This window comes from Apostichopus japonicus, chromosome 10 (genome assembly GCF_037975245.1).
Source record: "Apostichopus japonicus isolate 1M-3 chromosome 10, ASM3797524v1, whole genome shotgun sequence".
NCBI lineage: Eukaryota > Metazoa > Echinodermata > Holothuroidea > Aspidochirotida > Stichopodidae > Apostichopus > Apostichopus japonicus.
Genome location: NC_092570.1, coordinates 19,433,026 through 19,460,224, shown reverse-complemented (window position 1 = coordinate 19,460,224; position 27,199 = coordinate 19,433,026). Strand labels below are relative to the sequence as shown.

At 36.6% G+C, this 27,199-nt stretch overlaps 1 protein-coding gene across 3 annotated transcripts in view; it reads left to right on the top strand.

Moving 5' to 3' along the window:
- The window catches only part of LOC139975299 (tripeptidyl-peptidase 2-like), a 46,059-nt gene that overhangs the window by 13,461 nt on the left and 5,399 nt on the right, over positions 1-27,199 (top strand). The window contains exons 5-26 of one of the 3 annotated variants that reach the window (XM_071983118.1): positions 1,262-1,386; positions 2,253-2,350; positions 4,422-4,642; positions 5,208-5,284; positions 6,045-6,172; positions 6,770-6,869; positions 7,911-8,044; positions 8,216-8,346; positions 8,896-9,067; positions 9,770-9,927; positions 10,354-10,537; positions 11,034-11,308; positions 12,254-12,354; positions 13,053-13,149; positions 13,482-13,619; positions 14,090-14,410; positions 17,404-17,481; positions 19,244-19,383; positions 23,254-23,350; positions 24,195-24,325; positions 25,094-25,286; positions 26,818-26,940. In XM_071983118.1, the coding sequence (XP_071839219.1) occupies positions 1,262-1,386; positions 2,253-2,350; positions 4,422-4,642; positions 5,208-5,284; positions 6,045-6,172; positions 6,770-6,869; positions 7,911-8,044; positions 8,216-8,346; positions 8,896-9,067; positions 9,770-9,927; positions 10,354-10,537; positions 11,034-11,308; positions 12,254-12,354; positions 13,053-13,149; positions 13,482-13,619; positions 14,090-14,410; positions 17,404-17,481; positions 19,244-19,383; positions 23,254-23,350; positions 24,195-24,325; positions 25,094-25,286; positions 26,818-26,940 (3,222 nt within the window). Of the gene's footprint in view, positions 1-1,261; positions 1,387-2,252; positions 2,351-2,796; positions 2,858-4,421; positions 4,643-5,207; positions 5,285-6,044; positions 6,173-6,769; positions 6,870-7,910; positions 8,045-8,215; positions 8,347-8,895; positions 9,068-9,769; positions 9,928-10,353; positions 10,538-11,033; positions 11,309-12,253; positions 12,355-13,052; positions 13,150-13,481; positions 13,620-14,089; positions 14,411-17,403; positions 17,482-19,243; positions 19,384-23,253; positions 23,351-24,194; positions 24,326-25,093; positions 25,287-26,817; positions 26,941-27,199 lie in introns of those variants that run through there. The other 2 variants (XM_071983119.1, XM_071983121.1) reach the window with 2 other exon arrangements.

Below are 27,199 nucleotides of genomic sequence, written 5' to 3'. Positions count from 1 at the left end.
TATCTAATTAAAAGATTTACCTGTACTTCCCATTTTTGTTCACGTATGGTCAGGAGGAACTAGAAGAATGAAATTTGATCGTAATTTATTTACATTTTCTATCTTCATGTATTATTGATATCATGTATTGTTCACCTGCTGTGGCAAAGTTGCTTGCTATTCAAGTTTTCAAGTCTAGGTAATGTTGGTACAGTATTTAAGTTTTGGGGGAATTCAACACCTTCATACTGATTTCAAGAAGTTGAATTTGGCACTATATTGTATCGAAAGTAATGTTTGAGATGCGCAGTTGACAAACTGTTATGTTTTGCATCATTAAATAATTTGTCATAAAAATAATTTTGCATCCAGTTTTCCACTCCAAAACTTGGGAATTCACCACAATATGAGTAATTCACATTCGTTGGTATTTTTGTCAGTAAATGCAAATTTCCTGATGACGTTTTAGAATAGTTTGCCCTCCAATCAGTCAAAACTATATTTACCCCATGACTAGTTAACTCCTCAATGTCTGGGAACAGCCTGGAAGGTGAGAATTTCTGGAACAGTACCCTTGGAGGAAACTTGTAGCAAGTTTAGCGTGATTAAAATGTGGGGCTGATACTGATCTGGATTAAAGCAAAAGGTGAAATGTATGCTTATCATCAGGCACACCTGTGCCATTATACTGCCTTGAAAAGACTTTAATTATCTACCTTGGGCTCAGACTAAAAGCCTGGGGTTATGAATTCATCTGAATTAATGTGCAGGACTTTCATATTTGTCTTTCACAGCTGATTGCATAGTTCCAATAAAACTGAATGTGACAGTGTTTTCTCTTCTTTTTTTCGGGGAGGGGGGGGGGGCTTTTTCAGCGACTGACAGTGGTGAATAGGGAAATATTTTCAAGTGTTGACTTTTCAGATATAATAACTGCTTCAATTTAAAATTCCAGTAGCCTAACATTTGACCTCTAGAGGAAAGATGAAATCACAGTCACAAAAACTGACTATTTTTTTGCTATACGAATTTGGGGTATCAAATATAAACAGTAAGGTACAAAATTAATCGGTCCCTCCCTCTCCCCACCCTGCACCACTTGATGACAGGTATGTTCGTTACTCCATGTAAGATGTTGTCCTTGTAATTTGATATTTACCTGGCATGATTTATTAAAATCCAATTTATGTTACGTTATCATCCAGACTTTACTCTTAATGTGTTTCTTTGATTCTCTTTTCGATTTACATTTCCATTTTTTCTCCCCCTTCTCTGTCATCAGGAAGATAAACTACAGAAGGACAACCTCAGTGCACAGGTTGATATACTGCAGAACGCTGACAAGAAGTATTCCGACCCAGGTCCGGTCTACGACTGCGTCGTCTTTCACGACGGCGAGTCTTGGAGGTAAGGATCGAATGAGTCGAGAGTCCGTGCGGTTTTGTATCTGCTTGCATAATTTCCTAGATTGCTTGAATAAGACTTACAGCTGCTAGGGGATGAAAAAAGTTGGACCTTGTAGTATATAGCTTGGCATTGTAAATGATAAAATAAGGGGCTACTTTGGGAACAGAACATTGCGAATTAAAGCCAAACAAAAATTTAAAAAAGCTCTTGTAGTCCATTTCCTAAACAGGGAAAGATGCATACATGTTGTCAAGTGAGGATTGATCCTAAAACTGCATGCGGTTTTAATAGCATTTTCCCCATGTGACAGTAGTTATCCTCTGTGTAATAGCTCATGTGCCTTTATTCAACCGTCTTGTTGTCTAAAACATACTGCTTCTTCTAATGAAAGTCACCTGATATCATATGTAAGGTTTTCCTTTGATTTTAGCTGCAAACCTCAGTTAGTGTCATGTTTAGTGGTAAAAGCACTGAATCCTAATAGATAGCAATATTCCCCAATAGGTTTGCACTCGTTTGGTTGAACACCATACTTAGATCGATTACAAGAAAAATATCTTCTCACACTCATCGATTTACCTTTATGAAAGATGGAAATTTTTCCGTCATGTTAAACACACACGTTGACATTTCTGTGATAAGAGGATTTCCCCCGAAGCCATTTGCTTGAATCTGTCATTCAAGCCAAGTCTAAATTGGGTGTTTCCTGTACATGCTTTTATAGCTCTCATCATGTTCAAGGTACGGTAAGCTGATGCATGTGATTCCCCCGTTGGGGAAGTCCCTAGGCACATTCGTTTAACATTCAAACGGAAAAACTATGATGAGGTTCATGTCATCATATTCATCTTCTTTTTTTTTTTTAGTGCTGTTGTTGACACAAGCGAATGTGGAGATCTAGAAAACTGCAAGCTGCTTAAGAATTACAGAGAATGTCATGAATATGCAACATTTAGTGATGCAGGTAGGTGGTTTGTTATACATACTGTAATGTATGGTAGAGAATGTCATGAATATGCAACCTTTAGTGATGCAGGTAGGTGGTTTGTTATAGTTACTGTAATTTTAGGTAGAGAATGTCATGAATATGCAACATTTAGTGATGCAGGTAGGTGGTTTGTAATAGATACTGTAATGTATAGTAGAGAATGTCATGAATATGCAACCTTTAGTGATGCAGGTAGGTGGTTTGTTATAGTTACTGTAATTTTAGGTAGAGAATGTCATGAATATGCAACATTTAGTGATGCAGGTAGGTGGTTTGTAATAGATACTGTAATGTATGGTAGAGAATGTCATGAATCTGCAACATTTAGTGATGCAGGTAGGTGGTTTGTTATAGATACTGTAACTATGTATGGTAGAGAATGTCATGAATATGCAACATTTAGTGATGCAGGTAGGTGGTTTGTAATAGATACTGTAATGTATGGTAGAGAATGTCATGAATATGCAACATTTAGTGATGCAGGTAGGTGGTTTGTAATAGATACTGTAATGTATGGTAGAGAATGTCATGAATCTGCAACATTTAGTGATGCAGGTAGGTGGTTTGTTATAGATACTGTAACTATGTATGGTAGAGAATGTCATGAATATGCAACATTTGGCCATTCAGGTAGGTGGATAGTAATAAGTACCTTTCCATGTTACAAAGAATTTCATGAATATGCAACAATGATTCAGGTATATCAAAATGGTAGCAAGTGTATGAATGGGTAATTTCCAGACTTTACCATTTGCTCATGGATGTTGTATCTCCTAAGAATGGTAACATTCATATTTAATTATGGTTTGATTAGAAGTACTATCAAAACTTTGTGCAAAACATAAGTTTTCCAAATATTCACTGTTTTGCGACGTGTGTACAGTATAAAGTTGTTAATGTGATGTATCTTCTATGCTTCTATGCATATCAAAGCAGCGTTGTTACATAAGAAATATATCAGTAAAGAATGAGATGTTTTGCAAAAAGAAGCCAAAGTCTGTAAGCAACTTTAACATTTCAAATCCCAAACTTCAGAAAATGTTCATACATGTGCATATAAATACTATAGTCTCATGTAAGTTAACTTTAGTGACTCACAAATGATCTTTCACTGTCATTGATGATTGTCTTAACTGTTTAATCACTTGCCCTAAAATTTTTGGAAACATACTTATTCATCTATTACTGAGTTGTTTAATTAATTATGTTAGACCTTGTTACCGTTGTAACAGTTGACAGACTTTCAAGTGAAGTCGGTCCCAGTAGCACGATGCATTTGTAATTGTCTCTGTATTAATAACCCTATCGACTCTAAGTGTGAAAGTTAATTTTCACCGTAACCTTGGGCATTTTGATGAAAGTCACTGGCTATGTGAGTCACGGTGATGACAGAGTCACTTCCCCTCTCTCTCGCTGATCACCTGACAGTTGAGATACCGATTAGCGTGGTGTTTGATGACTTTCACAGCTCATTGGTATTGAGGTGTTACCTTCTGAGTGTTACAATTACTGAAGGAAAAAAAGATGTTTTGATTGGGTTTTAAGGCTTCTCTTTTAATTGACTTTGAATGTACGTCTGTTTTGAAACTTGGTTGTATGGCTAGGCTTAATGTTGATATTTCGTTTGAAATGAAGTATGCTGCTATCTTAAAGTCTAAAATGTCTGTTGTGAACGTACTGTGACAAGTTGACAATATGCTATTCGCATGGTGAAGTCCATCATGATGGAAGCACTGCTAGTTGTGTTAAAGATATCAGTCAACAACTGAAAATAAATTGGCAATCACAAGAGGAAGGGTATTCAGAAAATGCCTGAACCGTCACGTCGGTAGAATTCTGATAAATAAAGTTTCTAGTTGTATAGTGTGAATATTCAGTAGTCAATGCAAGTTTAGCCATTCAGTTATGTTAGCATTGGTTAAAGTTAATCTGTAATAAATTAATAGTGGTTCGCTGTTTTTTAAGTTGTTACGGTTTCAATACTAAATATTCATCACCCTCATGTCTTCTTTTCCTTCCCCCACCCATTACCCCCCCCCCCCAACAGATAAACTCAACTACTCCATCAATGTTTTCGAGGACGGCAATGTTCTCAGTATCGTGACAAATGTCAGCTCCCACGGAACACATGTGGCAGGCATCGCTGCAGCTCACTTCCCCAACGAACCAGCCAGAAATGGCGTGGCTCCCGGAGCACAGATACTGGCAATCAAGATAGGAGACTCAAGGCTAGGCTCTATGGAAACAGGAAGTGGACTAGTCAGAGCAGTGAGTTCTTTTATCTTTGTTAAATTGCCAAAATCCTGGGGCTCCATTTCTTTTCTTTTTTCTCTCTTTTTTTGCCTTTTATCCTCTTTTGTGAGATGGATACCTCACTCACTAAATGACACAAACAGAAGAGATGTCTATCTCCAGTAGTGTGTGTTTATTTTATCGTATCCTGCACAACAGTTATCTTCTCAATGATTTAATTTGCACACATGCACAAAGTAAAACCGTAGGACTAGGGTCTAACAAGAAATGAGCATGCCATCTATGTTAGATGATTGACTAAGTGTATGAAATGTGAGAGTAAATAATTTGACAGTCCCTTCTTGATTGTGTGATCATATGAGTCAGTCAAAGAAAGGAACAAACTTAAAGAGCAAATCCCCTCAGTAGGTAAACAGTATCGGCAAATTTGATTAACCTATGTGTGGGTATCACTTAAACCTGTCTCGAAACTACAACACACACAAACACAATGTATGAGCAGTTGGAATCATTAATTGGGTTATGTTTTGGGATCATTTTCGTAACTATCTTTCATTTTTTTTGTATCTTCACGAAACAGATGATCTCAGTTATTGAACACAAAGCAGATTTGGTGAATTTCAGCTACGGAGAGGCAGCTCACTGGCCAGATGGAGGGTAAGGATGAAATAGTTCTATTCAAAGAGGGTCACGTGGATGGGTGGGGGATTGGGATTTTTAGTTTTTAAAGTGTTTAAGATATGCGTACTGGATTATTGTTTTGATAGCTTCTTAAGGAACTCGATACCTTACAAAACTGCAGTAGTTAACATTATACCCTGATGGAGTTAGAAAGGCCATTGGTGATGGCATTTGACTGGGGTACTGTACAAAGTTTACCAAAGATAATTATTGTGGGGGCTGTGATAGAGTGAGTAAGGCTGCTGATGATTGCTTTGCTGGGATACCTTTACAAAGCTGCAATAGTCATTATTGTACCATGATTGAGATAGGGGAGACATTTGATGATAGCATTGTGGAGTTGATACCTTACAGCGATACTAAAGCTAACATCGTATCTTAATGGAGTGAGGGAAGCCATTGAATGATAACTTTGAGGAGTTAGTATCTTACAGAGCTACTCATGTCAACCTTGTACCTTGATGGAGTAAGGGAGAACTTTGATGATATCTTTAATGTAGAGTTGATACTTTACAAAGCTACATAAGCTAAAAACTATACCATGCTGAAGTGAGGGAGGCCTTCGATGATAGCTTTTAATCGGTATACCTGTCAAACCTAAAAGACAATCTACCATTGTGACATGATGGTTTGAGGGAGGCTTTTGATGATAGCTTTTAACCGAGATAACTTACAAATGCTAATAGAAGCTCACATTGTTGTTTAACTTTTCCTGTTCTGTTCTATTTTCCTGCAGGAGAGTATGCAGTATTGTCTCAGAGGCTGTCAATAAGTACAACATCATATACGTCTCATCGGCCGGTAACAACGGCCCTGGTCTTTCCACTGTCGGCTGTCCAGGAGGCACCACTAGTAGTGTCATAGGTCAGACAACTCGTTTTTTACTGTTACCATGGTGACATGCATGTAGAAGTATAATAAAATAGCTGATGTAAATCTATGCCACTTCATCGGCAACCCAGGGAAACAAAATAATAGCAATTAATAATGTTTGCATTCCAAGGGAATCTCATAGAAAGTATGTCCTGTAATTGCTACCCAACCCATCCTCCCCACTGTACACTTCAAAATTACAATTGACTTAAATATTAACACAGCTGGGGTTGTGTTTGTAATGTCTGCCACTAGATAGTACAAAGTTTGTGTTAGTTTGTTTCATTAATGTCACAATAAACAATATTTCCATCAAATCTGTTATTTCGATACACAAAGCATCAATAGGTAGCCTAGACCCATCATGTTGTCATATAAATAAATATGCACCTAGCTTCTTTTTCATTTTTTTTTATAAGAATATAAGAATCGGGGCTGCAGTTGTTACTGACATAAACTGTTGAGGCTAATAACTAGCTAATTGTATCTTGATGGATAAGAACAAAAATTTAAATTTGAGTGAATCTCGTGGGAAACGATATCTGTTTTACCAAGCACAAGTAATTTGATATCAATTTTACTCCGTAGGGGTCGGTGCATATGTATCTCCTGAAATGATGACAGCTGAGTATTCTCTCAGAGAAAAGTTGCCGGGAATGCAATACACCTGGTCATCCAGAGGCCCAACGTAAGTTACTATTCCATCCTTCCTGCAACGTTTGGTCGATGTTCAGAAATGGGGTAAGCTGAGAAGTTGACCAGAGTCAATTATAGGTTTACTAGTGGATCAGATGTGATGTTGACATTATGCAACTAGTATATCTCAAGGACTAAGTAAGCTCGCAGGCCCCCTTTGGGTGCTATCATGGGGTTACATTTGTAACAAGTCTCAACAGCAAAGCAACTCATGGATAATTTACAGTCCAAAGACAACGTGGTTTTTACATATTTGGATCGTTAAAAGCTGCATGTGACATCGATTTGGCCATAATCCGGTGGTACATTACAGAGTGGTGACAGAAAAGATTATGTATCTGAAAATATAATCTATTACTTTTTTCGACCAAAATGCACCAGAATCGGTGTAATTAGGCAAAAAGAACTTGAAATCTGTAGTTATCATTAACTTGGTGAAGTTAATATTTTGTAATTTATGGTCCGTCTTGTAATGGGTTCAAGTCAGGTGTGATCAATAGATAAGCATGAAGACAAATATCAATTTGAAAAGAGCAAAGAAGGTTTGACGAGAACGGGATTGAACAAGCGACCTGTGTTGTACCAACCTGAGCTATCCAGCACTTGAGATTTGTGACTAGCCTCACATAGTCATTTCTTTGCTGGGGGCGCCAGTCAGTGCCAGGCACATCATGTAACCCTGTATCACACCCCAATTTCATTCACTACAACCAAAATAAGGGGCAGGGGCAAGGTTTCTCCGCTCTTTCTCAAATGTATTTATAATTTCCCAGTAGATTTCCATCATTCATTTGTGCATAAAAGACCCTATTTACAGTTCAGGCTCTGTACCCCACAGGCTCAAAGGTGGTACCCTTTTTGTTAGTTCAAAATGGTTTGACTGCAAAGTCATTGCTACCTTGTGCCCAGAAGATGCTTGGCTTAATCGAAATGTGTGAAGTGTAACACATATGCAGTTCAAGTGTTTTGTCTTTATTAGATTTATCAAGTCACTAACATTTAGAATCATTTCCTTTTACTTTAATTTCCACAGAGTTGATGGTGCTTTAGGTGTCAGTATCACAGCTCCCGGTGGCGCTATTACCTCAGTACCTAACTGGACCTTGAAAGGGTCACAGCTTATGAACGGTACCTCTATGTCATCACCGAATGCTTGTGGTGGCATAGGTAAATATAATACTCTTACATATATATCCAAACTGCAGCACGCACAATGTGATCAGCCCTTCTCAAGTTTCCTTGCTTTCTCTTCTTCTTGTGCACCGATTTTTGTTTTTGTTTTTTTTCTTGAGATTAAATGAACTTATTAAAACTGATATTCATCATTCTACTCAACAGCCTTGGTCCTATCAGGTCTTAAAGCTAATGGGCTTCCATACACACCGTACAGCATCAGAAGAGCGCTGGAGAATACCGCCCTCTTCCTTGATCAGATCGAACCACACGGACAGGGCCATGGATTAATTCAGGTGACATTTCTTTGCCAAATTAGATTAAACTAGATAGAGAAAGATGAAAAGGCTAAATGACCTTATCAATGTTTGTATATATATATATATAAATATATATATTAATAGAATGTTAAATGGTTGAACAGTTCAGAGTTTTAAAAATTGTAATTTTTATCACTGACAGTCTCGATGTAGGACAGATGGATTAATGAACAAGTCAATGGTAGGTGACAGAGAATCACCCATGGGTTAGATCTGTTAATATACCTCATTAACATTGATAGTATGTGATAGATGGATAACTGAACACATGAGTAGTAGGTGAAACAGAGAGATAGCAGATATAGGGACAGAAGACTTGTGACCCCCAAAAATACCAAAAACCTTGTTGTTTGTTACCTAGCTTTGTTACAAAAGCTGCATTGCAAGGGACAGAGAAATGGAAATGAAAGGATGTGTAATTCAAAAATTTAGATGACAGGGTGAGGAAAGGAGTTGAGGTGTAAGTTGTCAGCACAAGGCGGTTATCATTTCTAATTGTTGTTGTTTAATCTCTCAATATGACAGATTCACAAAGCATACGAGTACCTCACAGAGCACTGGGACTGTCCAGCCAAGAATCTACGATTTAAGGTCAGCACGGACGGCAACCGAGGCATCTATCTACGAGACTATGCACAGCTTAGCAAACCACACGAGAAAAATGTCAATATAGAACCTATATTTGCAGAAAACACAGGTGAGTTCTATTTCAAATTCTTGTTGCATTTTAAGCCATGTTGATTCATCTCTAAGTCGGAAAGGTTCTGCAACTCTCAAAAAGAAAGACAAACTAAAAATTCTTCTCTTATTTATTTTTTCATTTTTGTAAAAATTTTAATAAAATATGTAAATGAAAAAACATGATAATCCGCATATAGTACCGAAATATTTCATTTTCTTGCTGCTTCAAAATCAAGTGGTGTTCAAACTGAATTGTGCAGGTCTTATAAAGTAGGAGAAAAACACAGAACATTGTCTGCTTTCCCTTCTCACAAACGTGGTTATGATTTCTTACGTATTGTAAGAGTTTCACAAAAATGCAGTTTACAACTAGAATAAAGAAAGACTATTACAGTGATTCCAAACACATTGTGTATAATGTTTGTTTTGGCAGCAATGGAAATATTAACAAATGTAGAGTCACATTAGCCAGTGGTTAAATTTGTGAAGCAAATGTTGAGATCTTTGTGAGGAAGAACCATAATTTGCAAAGTTACCTATCAAGAACCTTCCTCTTTCTGTTGAATAAATATTAAACAAGTAACTTCAAATTACTGGCAAAATTCAACAATATTTATCTATCTGTTTTTTTATATTTTTTATTGTGCTATGTGTGGAATGTAGGTATTCTGACCATCATTAATGAGATGCATGTATGTTTTTTCCTTCTTATTCGCAGATCCTAACGAGAAGATTTCTTTTAACTTACATATTAATCTGGTGTGTGATGTATCCTGGGTGTCCTGCCCAACTCACCTTGAATTAATGAACAGCTCACGGTGTATTACCGTGAAACTAGATCCCAGAGGTCTGCGTGAAGGAGTGCATTACACACAGGTAATTATTCCCCTCGTCTTCTTAAGATGCAGGTTCCAATTTGCTATATATTTTGATCTTTCTCGGATGGATTGCAAATAAAAACAAAACCAGAGGCTTCAGACATTGTTGATCATCCTTCGTTAGTAATTGTTTTGATTTATTGATTTGTAGCACTAGACGATTTCCTGCCGTAAAGTCAACATGAGATGGTAAACGCATTCTTGTACATTCATAAGGAGATTTACTGATACCTGGTCTTAATCTAACATTCTTTAACAATAACAGTTACTATGTCATGTTTCAATAACTAAGGGATGGATAGCTACGTTGGTAGAGCTACGTTGGTAGAGCGCAGAAACTGTATTTCTGAGGTCACATGTTCTGACCCATCATAGCCAAATATTGCTTTTCTCTGTTCACGTTCTTTTTTGATCGTTTCTACAGATATGTGGCTACGATATTGAGAAGCCTGAAAAAGGCCCTCTGTTCAGGTTACCTATAACAGTCATCAAACCACACCAGATCAGCGGCGCTGATTGCTTCACTTACAAGAGCGAGGTCAGGGAATTTAAGGCGGGTCATATACAAAGGCATTTTGTACTGGTTCCACATGGTGCCACTTGGGTTGGTAAGTTAAAGCTATTTTTATTCAGTGATTGATTCACACATTTTCAAAATTACAGGTCTTGTTTTCTGCAGTATGTGAGCAAGATGTAACAAACTATAGAATAATGGTAATCTTTTCAAATATTTTATCCGCAAAATTCTTTATTCTTTGTTTTTCATTTGTCCGTTTCCTATTTCTTGTTAAGCACACAAGAATGAAAAACAAATTCTTGGCATCTTAATCTTCCCTTAATTTATTACGATGTTCACAAATCAAAGTGAATGAAATAGTCAACGCTTAAGATAGATGACAAGTTTAAGAAGAATTGGTCTTTATAGTTACCCTGGCAACAGTATCTATAGAATTGATACCTGCTTGTGCTGGCATAACATAGCCAGAGTTACCACACGTAATCCCATTCTTTAATGGCTGCTTAATTTAACCCCATATTGCATTCTTTATCATTATTTCATTCAATTATTATTATTTTTTTGCTCTTATGAATTCAACATTGCAGAAATTACAGTCAACTCTCGTGATGGAGACTGCCCCTCCAAGTTTGTCGTCCATGCAGTACAGATACAACCCCAGAGTGCCTACCGTAAACACGAACATTACAAGTTCCTCACGATACCTCCCGAGGGTTCCGTGGTCTACCCACCGTTCGCTGTCATCTCAGGTACCACTCTTGAGGTTGCGGTAGCGCAGTGGTGGGCCAGCCTCGCTGTTTCATATGTCAGTGTCACCATGACCTTCCACGGTCTAAAACCCAGCCAGTCCAATATTCAATTGGTAAGCTTCTTCGATGATATATTGTCGCGGGCGGAGTTTCACCTGTATTGAATATTTATTAGTTCATATTTATTAGTTATTATATCATTGTTTCAGAAAGTCTTTCAGTCTGAATAAGAATTCTTAACATGTGAATGTGTAACAAATATTATCTGAGCAAATGGAAAGTAGGAAACTAATAATAGCAGTGGGAAACTTTTGGAAAAAAAAACATTTAAAAGAAGGGGCTGGGTGAGTAGAGATAGGGAGAGGATTGCTCATCACAAATCTCAGAAGTTAGATCATAAAAAGTTTATCATTAATGAGTCTTCAATAAAATATGTAGAACACAAAAAACAATTTGTTTTGGGAGAAATGGTTTGATGATATTACAGTAATTAGGAGTAGCTAAGTTAAGTGGTATCCAATGATGCGTCCCGGCTACATAGCTACACAGTTCCTATCCAACATAAAAATTTAAGATCTAAATTAAGCGTTTGTGATGTGCTGGAAGAAGTGAAATTTAGGAAAGAAATTTAGTTACAGTTAGTTGAAGATTCCGCTAGTCACCACATTCACGTGTAGAGAAATGTTCCAAAGAAGGTCTATGCAGCTTTTCCTACTTATAGGTAAAAATTAGCTAGTAGCTAGCCCCAACAGCTCATGTCATTGATAACTTTAGCCCCAGTACTTCTATGTAAAGTAGGCTAGGCTAAGTACCTCTGCTATGAAAAATGTGGTAGGTTTAGGTTAAGTGCTGAATTTTTCTTAAATGCAGGAGGAATTCACAAGATCATAACTATCCTTTTGTACACCAAGTAAAAAGTCTCCATTCAACAGTAGCTAATGATATATAAACAAATAAAAAACAGCTTAAACTAAATAAAATAAAGATTAAAAACATTTAGCCACACATGCAACCGGATTTTCTTTAGGAACTAATTTCTCTTGTTTACCTCTCAACAGCATGCTGCTCTAGGAGTTAACAGAATTGATGTGAGATCCACCTTAGGTATAGAAGAGCTGTCACCATCTATATCCATCAAGAATTGTGTGCAACCTCTCAGGTTTGTTATCAAACTCCTTCTAAAAGTAAATAACTTTCTATCTACACCCTCTGGAGGAAACAACACTGTTCTCCCTTTTGTGGGATTATTCCTTTCTGGATTCAGTCCCCTCACCCCATTCCCTATCTCCAAAGTCTTCTAACCTCAATTTTTGCCAATACTGCCTGATATAGTATTATTGTTGTTGTTGTTATAATAATAATATTTTTGTTTGTCATTTTGAATGATTTAAGGGCATTTGACTGGATTTTTCAAGTTTACTGTATTATATCTTTACCTGGAGAAGGAGGGAAAATATCTAAAGAACTTTGAATAAAAACGCTACTTTTTCAAGGAAAGTACTATGTTCTCCACAATAACTACCTCACAATCCTGTTACTACTGTTCCACAATTAAGACTTTTCAAATACTTTAATTTTGGCAAATTGAGTGTATTTATTTTCTTCTTTCACCTTTTTTGTGTGTGTTTTGTTTTTGTTTTGTTTTTTGTCACCTTCTTCAGTAATAGCAACTGTGGTAACCCTATGGATACTTTTGTTTCAGGAAAGAAAAGTGAAATGTTTAAACACATTAGAAATATTTTGCGTTATTCACACGCATTCTGTATAGAAAACTCCTAGCCTACACAGAAGAACCATTCTTGTTTATTTTGACCTGAAATGTTGATTAAAATGTATCTGTATTTTGTCACTTCTCAGGCCATCGGAGCATAAGATCAGACCTCTTGGCTCGAGAGATGTGTTTCCCAACAACAGGCAGGTCTACGAACTAGTACTTACTTATAACTTTCATCAGGTACGTATCCACAGACTGTTAATGTAACTGTAATGTACTAGGGAACAAATTTAACAAAGAGTTTGTGTCACTTTTGCCATCATGATTTTTGTAATCTGCATGTGACATTAAACTGAATTTTATTTCTAGCTAGAAATTGGTCAAGACATAGAGAAGCGTAACACAGTAGTTGCCATCTTTTAATCCTTACTAGCTTATCCATATAGAAATAAGATTGTATTGATCAGTTCTTTTACCATTAAATTACTCACGTTAAGAAGCAACGCATTTTATACCTCGAATACATTCATTTCTTGGCCCGCCCTGAGGAATCTCGTCATTTGATCTTTCAGAGTAAGACGTCGGAAATAACGCCAAACTGTCCTCTTCTGAGCGATTTACTCTACGAATCCGAGTACGAGTCACAGATGTGGATGTTGTTTGACGGAAACAAACAATACATGGGAGCTGGCGATGCTTACCCTCATCAGGTCAGTCCAGTAATAATCAGAGAAGACAAACAGAACAATAGAATTCCATCCTTTGTTTAATAAAACACAATATATCATTCATAATGCTTATGATGTTGATGATGATGGTGGTGTTGGTAGTGGTGAGGCAGACTACAATAATAAGTGCTAACATTTCTGAGACGAAGAACTGCGTTCAACTGGGAGAAGGGAGACCTCTCACAATATCATGAAATTGTGAAATTGCTGAGGTCAACTTTGGTCAGCTGTTGCAATAGTGAATGACATTTGCTCATCTTGCAGATAGTAAAACCTGGGTCGACAGGTGATATAAAATTACCCAAAATCCATAATAATCATGTTTATGGGTATTGGAACTCAAAAACAATTTTTTTTTATGTTGACAAAAATCTTAATCAACTCTGTATAAATTAATAGTCTAAAATGTATGGGGTATTATTATTATGATTATTTTGTTTTTGTCATAACAGTACACCTTAAAATTAGACAAAGGGGACTACACCTTGAAGCTTCAAGTCCGCCACGAGAAGAAGGACATGTTGGAACGGCTGAAGGAGATGGTGATCTTAATAGACCAGAAGCTCTCCTCCAGTCTCTCGGTAGACGTCTTCTCCACCCACGCAGCTGCCATCGCGGGCAAGAACAAGATCTCCTCCATGACCCTGGCTGCCGGGTCGTCTGTACCCATCTTCATCCCACCTATACCAGACGATAAACTCCCCAAGGGGGCTAGTCTGGGCCAGATTTTGACAGGGACGGTCACATTTGGCAAAAGTGAGGCTGGGAAAAAGGTAAGAGGTTTTTTGTCATTATCTCCCTTTTTTTCTTTTTTTTCTTTTTTTTTTCTTTTTTGAGACCAGTTGATATTGGAGGAAACTTTAATTTAGTGTCGAGCTCGAGTAGTACATAAAGAGAGGTTGCTCTTCTTCTGGGAATGGAAATGATTATGAAAGATCCAATGAATTTGTATGTTAATTAATTTTAATACTTGTTTAGAAAGATGATAGTATAGTCATGATGAATCAAATTTGATATTTAAGAATCAATGTTATAATAGGTAAAGATGAAGTGCATGTGATATTGTCATCACAAGTTAGTCAGATTTTTTGGTAAATTATGCAGGGCAACATGTTGTGTTTCATAACTTTACCTTTCTTCTCAAAAGATTACCTCAAAGTGTCGATGTAATGTTCCGTATAAACTCTATGCAAATATTCTTCTTGTCAAAAACTGTGCAATAAGCCGGTAATAAGCCTAAAATATTTGATAAGGAGGTAAAAAGAAAATCTTCAGCCCTGCTTGGTGTTCATGAAATTAAGGCTAGTGTAGGGAGATCTCCTCTGTTCATGTGGTAGGTCTGCAGGCAAATTTATGATGCTTGTGTCAAACGGTTACTAAATTTTGCAAGATTTTATGTATTTGCTAATGATTTTCATGATAAAAGACTTTGGTTCTATTCAGTTTTATTTCAACGAAAGGAAACACACATTCTGTAAAAGAAACAAGCTATCTTGAGAGAATCTTTTGCTCTAGCAGAATTGTTGGCTGTAGCATATAATGAAATCTCAATCTTCTAATATAATTTTTTTTAGTATAATTTTTAATATAATTAGAATAATTTTTGGGGTGAGTTGTTCTTTCTTGTATGTTCCTTTCTTTCCTTCAAGTGCCAGATTTCTTTTGATCGTTAGTTAATATTTAAAATTTTAAAAAACTAATATTATTACAGATTATTTGTCAGAAATTTTAATTCAGAGAAATTTGTTGGCCCAAAGTACGACTTGATCAAATCCCATTTTCCTTTTTGAATGGATCAGTCATTTATGGTTGGCATAAGCTTGGTTATGGTTTCATAGTATCAACGGTTATAAAGCTAGTAAGATATTAAGTTTCTGACAACTTTGGACAGAAAACTCCACTGAAGCCAGGAATATGTGTCATGGTTGCCGTAACACTTCAGAAATGATTTATGTTTTATTCTGCAGGGATCCCTTCTGTTTTCACCCATCCTCCTTTGATTTCTGCATGCCCTTACCATTATATACATATATTTATTTTCCCTTCCTGCATCTCTTTCATTGAAATATGCATTTGACAAATGAATCATCATTTGTAGTTTTACCATCACTTCCATCTGCACGCCAGGCATGTTTTGCACTGTTAGTGATTACTTTAATACCCTCTGAGTGATTGGATGACTCTATGAATGATGTACAGATGGACAGTCTTGTATTTTATGAGTACAACAGCATGAGTACAAGTAATTCACTTTCTGTCATGGAGTACCAGTACAAGTACAAACATCCCTATGTGAACAGTATGAGTACTTAATCTAGCACTAACACGTATATCCAGATTGTAGTACAATAGCAAAATCCGCAAAGTGCGATGAAAGTACAAGCAACTGCTGCTAGAATACAAGTAGGAATACATAATCACTGCTAGTCTGCTGGTGGACAGGTAATACACCTTCAGCAGGTGTCGGTTGTTACAGAAGGGGGGAGATTATTGGTTTAACTAAGTCATGGTGATTGAGTGAAGTAATGGATCTGATGAACAAGTAATGACTGGTAGGCTTAAAAGCAATGATTAGGTGAAGCAATGGTGATTTAGAATAAATAGTACAATGTCTTGATTAGAAGTGGTGAGTGGGAGAATTAATGAGTTTGAGTGATGGTTGGTTGGTTTATTTAGTGGTAGACATTTGGTGAGGATATGCAGCTCTGAGTAGGTGACACACAACAGTGATGATTGGCCTGTTAGGCCCTGTTTATGTTGTCAAAAAGCAATTATAACTCCATAAGTGATCATTAGGTGAGATGCTGGAATTAACTAGCTGACGCATACATGACGATTGTATGAATTAATATTGGGATGAGAAATGGTGGACCTGAAAAGCTGAATACAGAAGTTAATGTTAGTACTTGATGGTTGAGTGAAATGTTGGACTTGCATGCTTGATTTGCTCAAGTATGTTGGCTGATTGGTTGGGTTGTTGATAGACAGAGGACATTGCTATAGCAATTAGTTAATTAGTTATGATGCCTGATGGTAAATCTATTGAAAGACGTTGGTCATGTTTGGCCGCTCTTAAATGCTGAAGGGTCGATAAAATGGATTGTAATTTCATAATCTCTTGATACTGAATGGTTGATGCATTTATTGATGATACAATGGTGTATCATTTCTTGATACGATTGGATGATGTAGTAGTACAGAGTTGATTGATTGATCGATTGATTGTAGAGTGGTGTTTATTAGTGGTGATTGGTTGGTACACATTTGATGATTTATATATATATTTATATATTGGTGATTAATGATTGGTTGAAGCAGACTTACAGATTGGTTGATGGTAATGATGTTCTTGTAATAGCTGGTTAGTGCATGAGTGGTTATTGCTCTATGTTGTTTAGATAGGTTGATGATGGTGTGGGTAGGTGAGGAGGAGGTTGCAGGAAGAAAAGTCCTTAAAATGCCAACAAAGTTCTCTTTTTAAAGGCCGAGACAGACGTTAGTAATATAAACACCACACTTGTGATTATTACTAAAAAGTGGTCTTCCTGAAAATGTGATCACTTTATTTGTATTGTTGTCTCAATGGGTTTGTGTCCTTTCATTCCGACATTTTTATGTTTCTATGTTGAAATATTCTTTTTCCTTTCTTGGAATTTCCCCATATTTTTTGTTTGAAACATTCCTCTCCTCCCTCACCCGGATTGTCACAATTTCACGTTTCTCTTGGCACTGACAATATATGGTTCTGACCTTTGCCCTCTTCTAGGTCAAAGTTATGGGGGGTCACCTGACAGGTCACATGTCAGAGTCTGTTGATGCCAAGAGAAACAAGGGCTTCAAAGCAGTGAGTTTGCCTAGGGGGTTGTTGCCTGTTCATTACTGATCTATTTGCTTGCTGTTGAGGTGTTATTCATTGGGATTTATGAATATTCATAATTCAATCGGTAAAAAAGCCGAATTAACCCATCTCCCTCTTATCAAGAGAAACAGGCTTATCAGAGCATTTCATGCCCATCCAATCTTCATGCAGTGAGTTAAGGTTTTTTGTTGATATGCAAATGAACTAGCTTTTGTATTTATACAGTGTCAGATTGTATGCATATTCATAACTTCCTACCTGCAAAGGCGTGGTAAGCATCCAACTGACTGAAAGTTAACACTGTTACATACTGTACCATTTTCTAAGGTATTGTTTGAAATAAGAAAGCATTATTTTACATGATCTAATAAACAGAAAGTGAAGATGTAATGAGAAGGCAACATACCCAAGTACTAATTATTTTCATTTAACAAAGTTTTCTGCCTCACATTTAATCTGCATATTTGTCTTCAACTTTGATGAATAAATTTTGGAACTTCATTTTATCATGCATGTGGGAGATTTGAAAATGCTGTTGAGAATGGTATTTAATATTATTGCATATTTTTAAGTAACTTGTAGGAAAATGCACTGATAACAATGACCTATGAACATCTCATAAATACAGTAGAATAACAAAGCTATTGTCATGTCACCAACTGTACTTGAACAATAGCCTATTGTCTTCTCATAAAATATGCAAGAAGACTAGCCTATTGTTACTTAGCAAACATAGAAGAAAAGTCATTTGTCATCTGAAAAAATGCAGTAGAGAAACCTATTGACATCTCATAAAATTAGCTGCAAGAATAATTTGTCATTATTTCACCAAATAAATTTGAAGAATATCCTATTGTTATCTCCTATTGTTATTAAATCATTTCATCGGCAGTGCTAGATGAATAGCCTATTGTCATATCATTTTCTGGATACTATCTTATACAGTACTTACTAATCGTGCTTGTGTTTGAGGATGCCCTATGTGTATTGTAAACATTGAACCGTGTGTGCTGATGTAAACAAAAATGCTCAGAGGATATTCTACATGCGAAAATGCAAATCCTGTGGAGTCTTCTGTTGGCGAATTGAAAAATTGCCATGGTTAGGTGTAATGTAATCATACGGTTGGCAACGATTGGTCGTGCAGTGTCTTCATTCAAGATACTACGAAGCAGTCGACACAAAAAAATATTATACTAGTCATTTGCAGTCTAGAGAATGTCCAGCAAATACAATAAACCTTTCAGACCATTCTCAGAATGAAGAGAAAAGACAGAAAACTAAAGGCTTGTGGTCTCCACCACTTGAATCATGGTTCATAATCACAAATATGAGGGTTTGTCTTTCAAATGTACAGAAGGGTAAATTGAATAGCCTTAATATATACACGGTTTAATATGGCTACGTGTGCAATTTCTGTCATATTTTGTTCTTATGGTTGTCGATACCTTTGGTACATTTTATGAAATCAAATTGCAATCTATGAAATGTGCAACTTCAGCTAGAGAACATTCTTACATTCTTTCCCTAGATCTCATGTTCCCACGCACATATTAAGTGTCACTTGTTTTCAATACCGTAAAGTAAAATAGTCTCTCTCCTTTATTCTGTTTTTTTTTCTTTCTTCAAGACTTTAGATGTAACAGAACCTTAGTCAGAAGTAGTTCCGCCGTAGTTCCGCCTATAAATATCCTATATAGATACTTTTTCAGAGAGTTGATTAATCAGTTTTCAATCTGTCTTTCAGGATACGTATCCGTTCACGTATGTGCTTACGCAATCCCCGCACAAAACCCACACCACAAAAGCGGACAAAAACAAGGACAAAACCAAAGAGGAAGAATTTAAGGAGGCTCTCAGAGATCTCAAGATTTTCTGGATTTCAAAGTAAGAATTTTGGTGACAAAGAATAAGATGATCAAACAGTGCGGAAAAAGAAAGTCATTTTTATGTCATTTTCATATTTAAAGAGCATTCCTTTGAGAGTGCTGTACATGTCGCTGTGTCTGATACAAAACATTGAATAAGCTTGAAAATTGAAATGGAATAGTGTATATATGATGTTAAAATATATGTTGTGCATTTCATTAATAAAATGATACAACACAAACAATCTGGGTTTTTCTTTAAGTAACTTGCATTATTTTTACAAAAATGCTATAAACCATTTTGTTGTGCCGTAAGGTGCAAAGAGATATTTATATAGACTTCAATATCAATATATTCACAAAAAAGCAACAATTTTGATCTCAGTTTTGGATGTGAACTAGTCTAGGCCCAGGTACACAGAATTATTTAATAGCCAGAATTACATTCTAGCAGTGGTCACCAACCTAATTTGCAGCCACTACCCAAAGGCACTCTCCTATCTGGCCCAATACACCCCCCTCCCCCACCCCTTCTCATCCTCACTGTGTCTTATTTATGTATTGTAAAAGCAATCATTAAGCACGATAGGGAAAACAGTTCACACTGGCCTAAATCAGTTACTAAAACCCCTCCACCCCCTATCCCCTTTCCACCTTGGGGAATAATGACCCCCCAGGTTGGAAACCACTGCATAATGGTGTAAGAACAAATAACTGCAGTTAAAGGTTTGGTAAAAGCTGTTTTAATTACTTGCATTGTAAGTGTTAATAAACCAGATTATAAATGTCGGTTTTTGGTTCCTTGCTTTAGCAAAAGGAACCTATGCAGTCAGGTTGGCGTGTGTGTGTGTGTGTGTGTATGTGTGTATGTGTGTGTGTGTGTGCGTCTGTGACACTTGCTTGGGTACGCTCTATCTCAATAAGGGAATGTTGGATTGAGGCCAAACTTTGACTATAGATCCGCCATATGGAGAAGGTGTGCCCTATTGTTTTTGGTGCTGACAAAGGTCACCAAAGGTCAGTTATGGTCCAAAAACAGAAAATATTAAAACTGCAATAACTCCCAGTGCAAATGTGTGACAAGGTTGATATTTTGGGACAAGTTGTGAACTGGTTAGGGGAACATTTTCAAACTTAATGGTCATGTGATCCGAGGTCACCAAAGGTCAATTAATGATAAAAAACTAGTATTTTTGCGATAACTTGAGAACGAATTGTCCGTTTGGGTTGGGAGTTGCCTCAATGTCATCCAATTGTCGACCCGCATCTTGGTGACCCTTGACCTCAATTTGACCTCTGGTGACCTTTTCGTGTTTTTGGGATTTTTACAGTTTCGATGCTATTTTCAGATGTCAAAGGTACCTTCTGATCATAAATGTCAATAGGTTGACCCTGTGTGACCTTTATGTGCGAAGTTATATGGGGTCAAAGTTTTTCGGTCGGAGTTAGGATGGTTGTACAGACTTTTCGTTTTGTTTTTTGGAATGAGGAGATTAAACTACATCTGCAACCAAGGTCAAAAGGTCAAAGGTCACATTAGAAAAAATGTGCTTATTTTGGGAGGAAACGAGCAAAAAAGAAAATGTTTGGTTTTGATGCTAGATTTGGATATCAAAGGTACCTTCCGATCAAAAATGTCAATTGGTTGACACCCGTGTGACCTTCGTGTGCGAAGTTATACGAGGTCAAAGTTAATTTTCAGACATTTAATGCAACAACTCCCAGTTCCAAGGTGTGACACGGTTAATATTTTTGGACAAGTTGCAAATGGTATAGGGGAATATTTTCAAACTTAACGGTCATGTGATCCGAGGTCACCAAAGGTCAATTAATGTCAAAAAACTAGTATTTTGGGGGTAGAAAATGGGCAAAGAAAAAATGTTTGATTTTTTATAGTTTGATGCTCTAATTTAGGTCTCATCAATCAAAAATGTCCATAAGTTGACCCAAGGTGACCTTTGTATGTTAAGTTATATGAGGTCAAAGTTAATTTTCAGACATTTAGTGTAATAACTCCCAGTGCCAAGGTGTTACACAGTTGATATTTTGAGACAAGTTGCAAATGGTATGGGGGAATATTTTCAAACATAACGGTCATGTGATCCGAGGTCACCAAAGGTCAATTAATGATAAAAAACTAGTATTTTTGTGATAACTTGAGAACGAATTGTCCGTTAGGGTTGGGAGTTGCTTCAATGTAATCCAATTGTCGACCCGCATGTGGGTGACCCTTGACCTCAATTTGACCTCTGGTGACCTTTTTAGTGTTTTGTGGAATTTTACAGTTTCGATGCTATTTTCAGATGTTAAAGGTAACTTCTGATCATAAATGTCAATGGGTTGACCCCCGTGTGACCTTCGTGTGCGAAGTTATATGAGGTCAAAGTTAATTTTCAGACATTTAATGCAATAACTCCCAGTTCCAAGGTGTGACAAGGTTGATATTTTTGGAGTAGTTGCAAATGGTATAGGGGAATATTTTCAAACTTAACCATTATGTGATACAAGGTCACCAAAGGTCAATTAATGATAAAAACTAGTATTTTTGCGACAACTTGAGAACAAATTGTCCGTTAGAGTTGGGAGTTGTTTCAATGAAATCCAATTGTCGACCCGCATCTGGGTGACCCTTGACCTCAATTTGACCTCGGGTGACCTTTTCGTGTTTTGTGGATTTTTTACAGTTTCGATGCTATTTTCAGATGTTAAAGGTACCTTCTGATCATAAATGTCAATAGGTTGACCCCTGTGTGACCTTCGTGTGCGAAGTTATATAAGGTCAAAGTTAATTTTCAGAAATTTAATGCAATAACTCCCAGTTCCAAGGTGTGACAAGGTTGATATTTTTGGAGTAGTTGCAAATGGTATAGGGGAATATTTTCAAACTTAACGGTCATGTGATACAAGGTCACCAAAGGTCAATTAATGATAAAAACTAGTATTTTTGCGACAACTTGAGAACAAATTGTCCGTTAGGGTTGGGAGTTGCTTCAATGTAATCCAATTGTCGACCCGCATCTGGGTAACCCTTAACCTCAATTTGACCTCTGGTGACCTTTTCGTGTTTTGTGGATTTTTACAGTTTCGATGCTATTTTCAGATGTTAAAGGTACCTTCTGATCATAAATGTCAATGGGTTGACCCCCATTTGACCTTCGTGTGCAAAGTTATTTGAGGTCAAAGTTAATTTTCAGACATTTAATACAATAAATCCCAGTGCCAAGGCGTGACAAGGTTGATTTTTTTGGACAAGTTGCAAATGGTATAGGGGTATATTTTCAAACTTAACAGTCATGTGATCCCAAGGTCACCAAAGGTCAGCTAATGTTAAAAAAGTAGTATTATGGGGGGGAGAAAATGGGCAACGAAAAAATGTTTGAATTTTTACAGTCATGCTCTATTTAGGTCTCACCGATCAAAAATGTCAATTGGTTGACCTCCGGGTGACCTTTGTGTGTGAAGTTACATACAAGTTCAAAGTTAATTTTTTGACATTTAATGCAATTAAATCTCAATGCCAAGGTGTGACATGGTTGATATTTTGGGACAAGATGTGAATGGGGTGGTGGAACATTTTGAAACTTAAAGGTCATGTCATCTGAGGTCACCATTGTTATCATATCTGTTGACACGCTTGAAGGTCTCTTATATTTCTTACATTTTCGACGCCATATTTAGATCTCAAAAGTGCCTTTTGATAAAAAATCAGATCACATTTTGTGATCACAGAAGTGTTGGCTATAGTGTTGGTTACTTTATGGGAACATGTAGGACCACAATTACTTGGACTATTTCAGCCCAATCTTGCTTGATAATATTATGTGTATTGTCATATACCCCAAGCAAGGAACCACAGTGCCCTTGGGCTCTTGTTTTACATTGTCAACAGATTAGAAGGCGACGATCTCTACAATGAATTAACGGAACAGTACGCTGATCATCTACCTCTGCAAGTCGCACAACTTAATGCCAAGGAAGCATCCAAGGTGAGAGGAGATTTACTCAAAGCAGCCTACATTGAAAGCACACATCGATTTATTAATACATCTTCATTACATAGTCAGTTTTCCAAGCTAAACAAACATGAAAGTAAATCGACCGTTGTGAAAAGCGTCGTTAAATCATTGTGTAACATGTGCTTGTACGGGAGTGATTGTAAATGTTGACAAAGTGCCAATGGACACAATCATGGAAAAGCAGAAATGTGTTAATTAATGTTGTAGTTATTAGGATTTGTTGGCTAATAATCGGAGAGGGAGAGTCGCCAAGTTTGAGCAATTACTAACATTCGGTGAAGTGAAAAGGTTTCACAGGGTCAAACTATCTCACTGTAACTAATTCTTCAAGGTACTATTAAAGTTACATATCACAATTAAAATCAATATAACAATAGCATACCTATTGTTAACCATAGCATGTTACACCAGACCTGCCATTTGCCGACAATGCAAAGTCCCAGTATTTGAACGTTGCACAAGACTACAGGCATGTGACTGTCATGCCCAGACTTGTGGTATTTTCAATGCTTAAATCAGGTCAAACCTTCATAATTTGTAGGTTACAAAAGCCTCAGATGTATCACTGTAACATAAAAGCTTCTGTCAGCTGAGTGTTATACCAAACCTCAACTACTTCAGTGTTAGACAAATCCTGAGGCATCTGAATGTTAAACACCATGTGGAATAGTACACAATACCTGGGGTACATTGAATGTGAGGTCAAGTAACAAACCAAATACCAAAACCTGCTTTTAAATTGTTGTACAGCACTAGTCGCACCCTAGTAATGGGTAATATTTTAATATATTTACGTTCATCCATTACGCTCCAGAATCGAAGCACCATCTTGTCAGAAATAGTCGAACAGGCTGACAAGGTTCTTTCCCTGATCGATACGACTGCTCTAGGAACATTCTTGGCTATCAGGCAAGACGCCAGATCAGATCATCAGTCTATCAAATCGTAAGTATTCAGTCAATTATGATTCACAAGAAAACCGACGAAACACACACTAGATAACTTGTGATGTGTGTGTGTTGTCATGATTGTTGCTGGTGTATTTGGGGTAGATGTGCTGTTTTGTTTGGTTTCATATATCTTTTCACTTGGGCATTGAATGTTCAAATCAATATTCTGACAATGATTGAATCAAGAGGCCAATCAAGATCCAAGGAGGTCTGCATGTATGAATATTCATATTCAGGCATTCTTGAGTATTTTGTGTAAAAGATACCTGAACTTGGTAAGAAAAAGATATCCCCCCCCAAGATGTTATATTGACATGTTAGCATAAGAAACAGGTACTATATGTAGCATAATAATTGGGTTTTCTGCAATGGCATTGGAGATCCACACATATTATGGAGTGTTAATGACCAATTGCAGCAAGGCTCTGGCCATTTTGAACTAAGATAGTTAAATGCTCATTTATTGCTCAAAATTCAATATTAATGAATTAAATGAATATATATACATCTTAATATATAATGAGAATTGTTTACCAAAATTCTATGTTGTCCATCATTTCTGCTTCCATGGGATAAATACTGTCAGAAGCTAGAATACCGATACCATGTCTGTGGAGTAGAATTTATGGGTTTAATTGTACGATATCATGGATGTGTCAATGACTGTCTTCATTCATGTATTTTATTCATTTATTTCTTTTGTTGTTGTTTATGATTATTTTTTTTTTTATTAATCTTGATTGCGTATTTCTTCACCTCTCAGAGAAATGGACAAGCAAAAGCTCCACCTGGTCTCGGCACTGTGTCTGGTGGGCTGTGCCGTCTCAGATCAGATACTCACCAACAGATCTGCGGAGGAGAAGTCTCTCTCGGAAGATGAAGAAGCAAACCTGATGCAGAAAGTCACACAGACGTACAATGAATTGCTGAAATGGGCAGACCCTGAGGAGAAGAAGGTAAAGTCCCTAATTTCTTGATCTTTCTGAAAATATTGACATTTTCAAATATCTTGCCTTTTCGTGGATTTTTTGTTTATTTTATTTCCAGTCGTATGGTTTGTATACCAGAACATGAAGTTTACATTGAGAAGGCAGTCCAACTTATATATTATTATTAAGTAAGGAATATTAACTCTACAATAATTGTGTTATTGTTGGGTGATGTATAATTTATACCAAGTAGCAACAAATTTGACAAAATACTCAAAAGTTTAAAATGCTGTACCTTCACCAGCTCACCATCCAGCTCACCGTACAGTGGAAACTTGAATCATTGTAGTGTGACCTATGTACATGCGAATTTGACAGTGCAGATAATGCCACTAGATATTACTTGTGTTTTGAATCATGTTACGCCACGTGTTGAAATAACCGAATTACAAGCTTTTTCAAAGAACCGTGCTAGTTGCCTCTAATTTACACAAAATACTAGGTTGCAATAAAATTTGAAAATGCTGTAACCCCAATTAGCCCACCTTGCGATAGAAATTTGCATCATATATATATATATATATATATATATATATATATAAATATATATATGTATATGTATATATATTTATATATATATAATAATAATAATAATACAATTTATAAAGCGCAAAATACAAAAGAGTTCCTAAGCGCTGAACAAAGAAAATATGAACAAATAAAAACAAAATACAAATAGGACAGAGAAGACCGCAAAATATATACATATATTTGTTATATGTGTACATGTGCATTTCTGTGAATTTAGCAAAGCCACTATATATTTGAATGTAACACAAAGCCTATCCAATTTCGATGTTACCACAGCCTCAGGCATTTCTATGTTATAAAAGGCCTCATTCATGCGTGGAAATAGTGCAGTTTACAAGCTTTCCTTAGAGCTGTGTCATTTCTGCCAATATATGCGGGTAATGGCTTTGCTGTTGAATCACATATAGTAATAACATGTAGGTAAATGTACGTTGAATATGCACAGATCATACTGTAAGATACAACAAGTCATGTGTGGAAATATTATATTTATGACAGCAGTAGAGCAATGTCATTTCTGCAAAGATATGCAGGTAGCGGCCTTGCTGTTGGTTTAATTAAAATAGGTCTAATGATAACTACAAAGTCTTGAATGATAGTTGGCCAATGCCGTAAACCACTTGGGACAACACTAGGGCTCTAGTTCTATTTCATCAAGAAGTATGGACAATAGTCTGAAACTATATGGAATTTGTCATTTTATGGGGGGGGGGGGCGGGTCAGGTTTTACAAATTAGACACTGTTGAGTGATTGTTGGGTTATTTTACAATACTTTGGAGTCACACCTATGTACCACATAAGCCCAGTCGGTTGGCGTTCCAAGTAGGTGGAGGTGTGAGCATGTACCATGTTTACTATTTTAAGATTAGTAAAAGCTAACACATTTCACATTTATAAGATGGATTAATCATATTTATTTAAATCTTTTGCTTACTATGTTATTTTTATTTTGCTCACATTCTCTAGGTACTGCCCTTTAGCATCAAGCATGCAGAAGTACTAGGTCACCAAGGCAGGCAATTAAAATATCTGTTACGACTCAATGATGATTCTAAACCAACAAAGGATATGGAGCTCAAGATAATCCAGGTAAGGGGTTTAACTGCAAGCTCTTGTAAGAAAGAAAATGTAGTTAGCTGTAAGGAGACTGGTGTATATTTCATGGACTATGAAGGCATATGAACAAAACCAATCTAACAATTAAGGAATTACAAAATCCTTCACCATTTTTTAATTTTTTTATAAGCTTTTCCCCAATACTTCACTGTGATGGATTCATGTCAACAGCAGTCTTAAAATATTGAGGTGATTGGCAGGAATTTTTCTCAGTCGTCGGAAAGTTTATCAA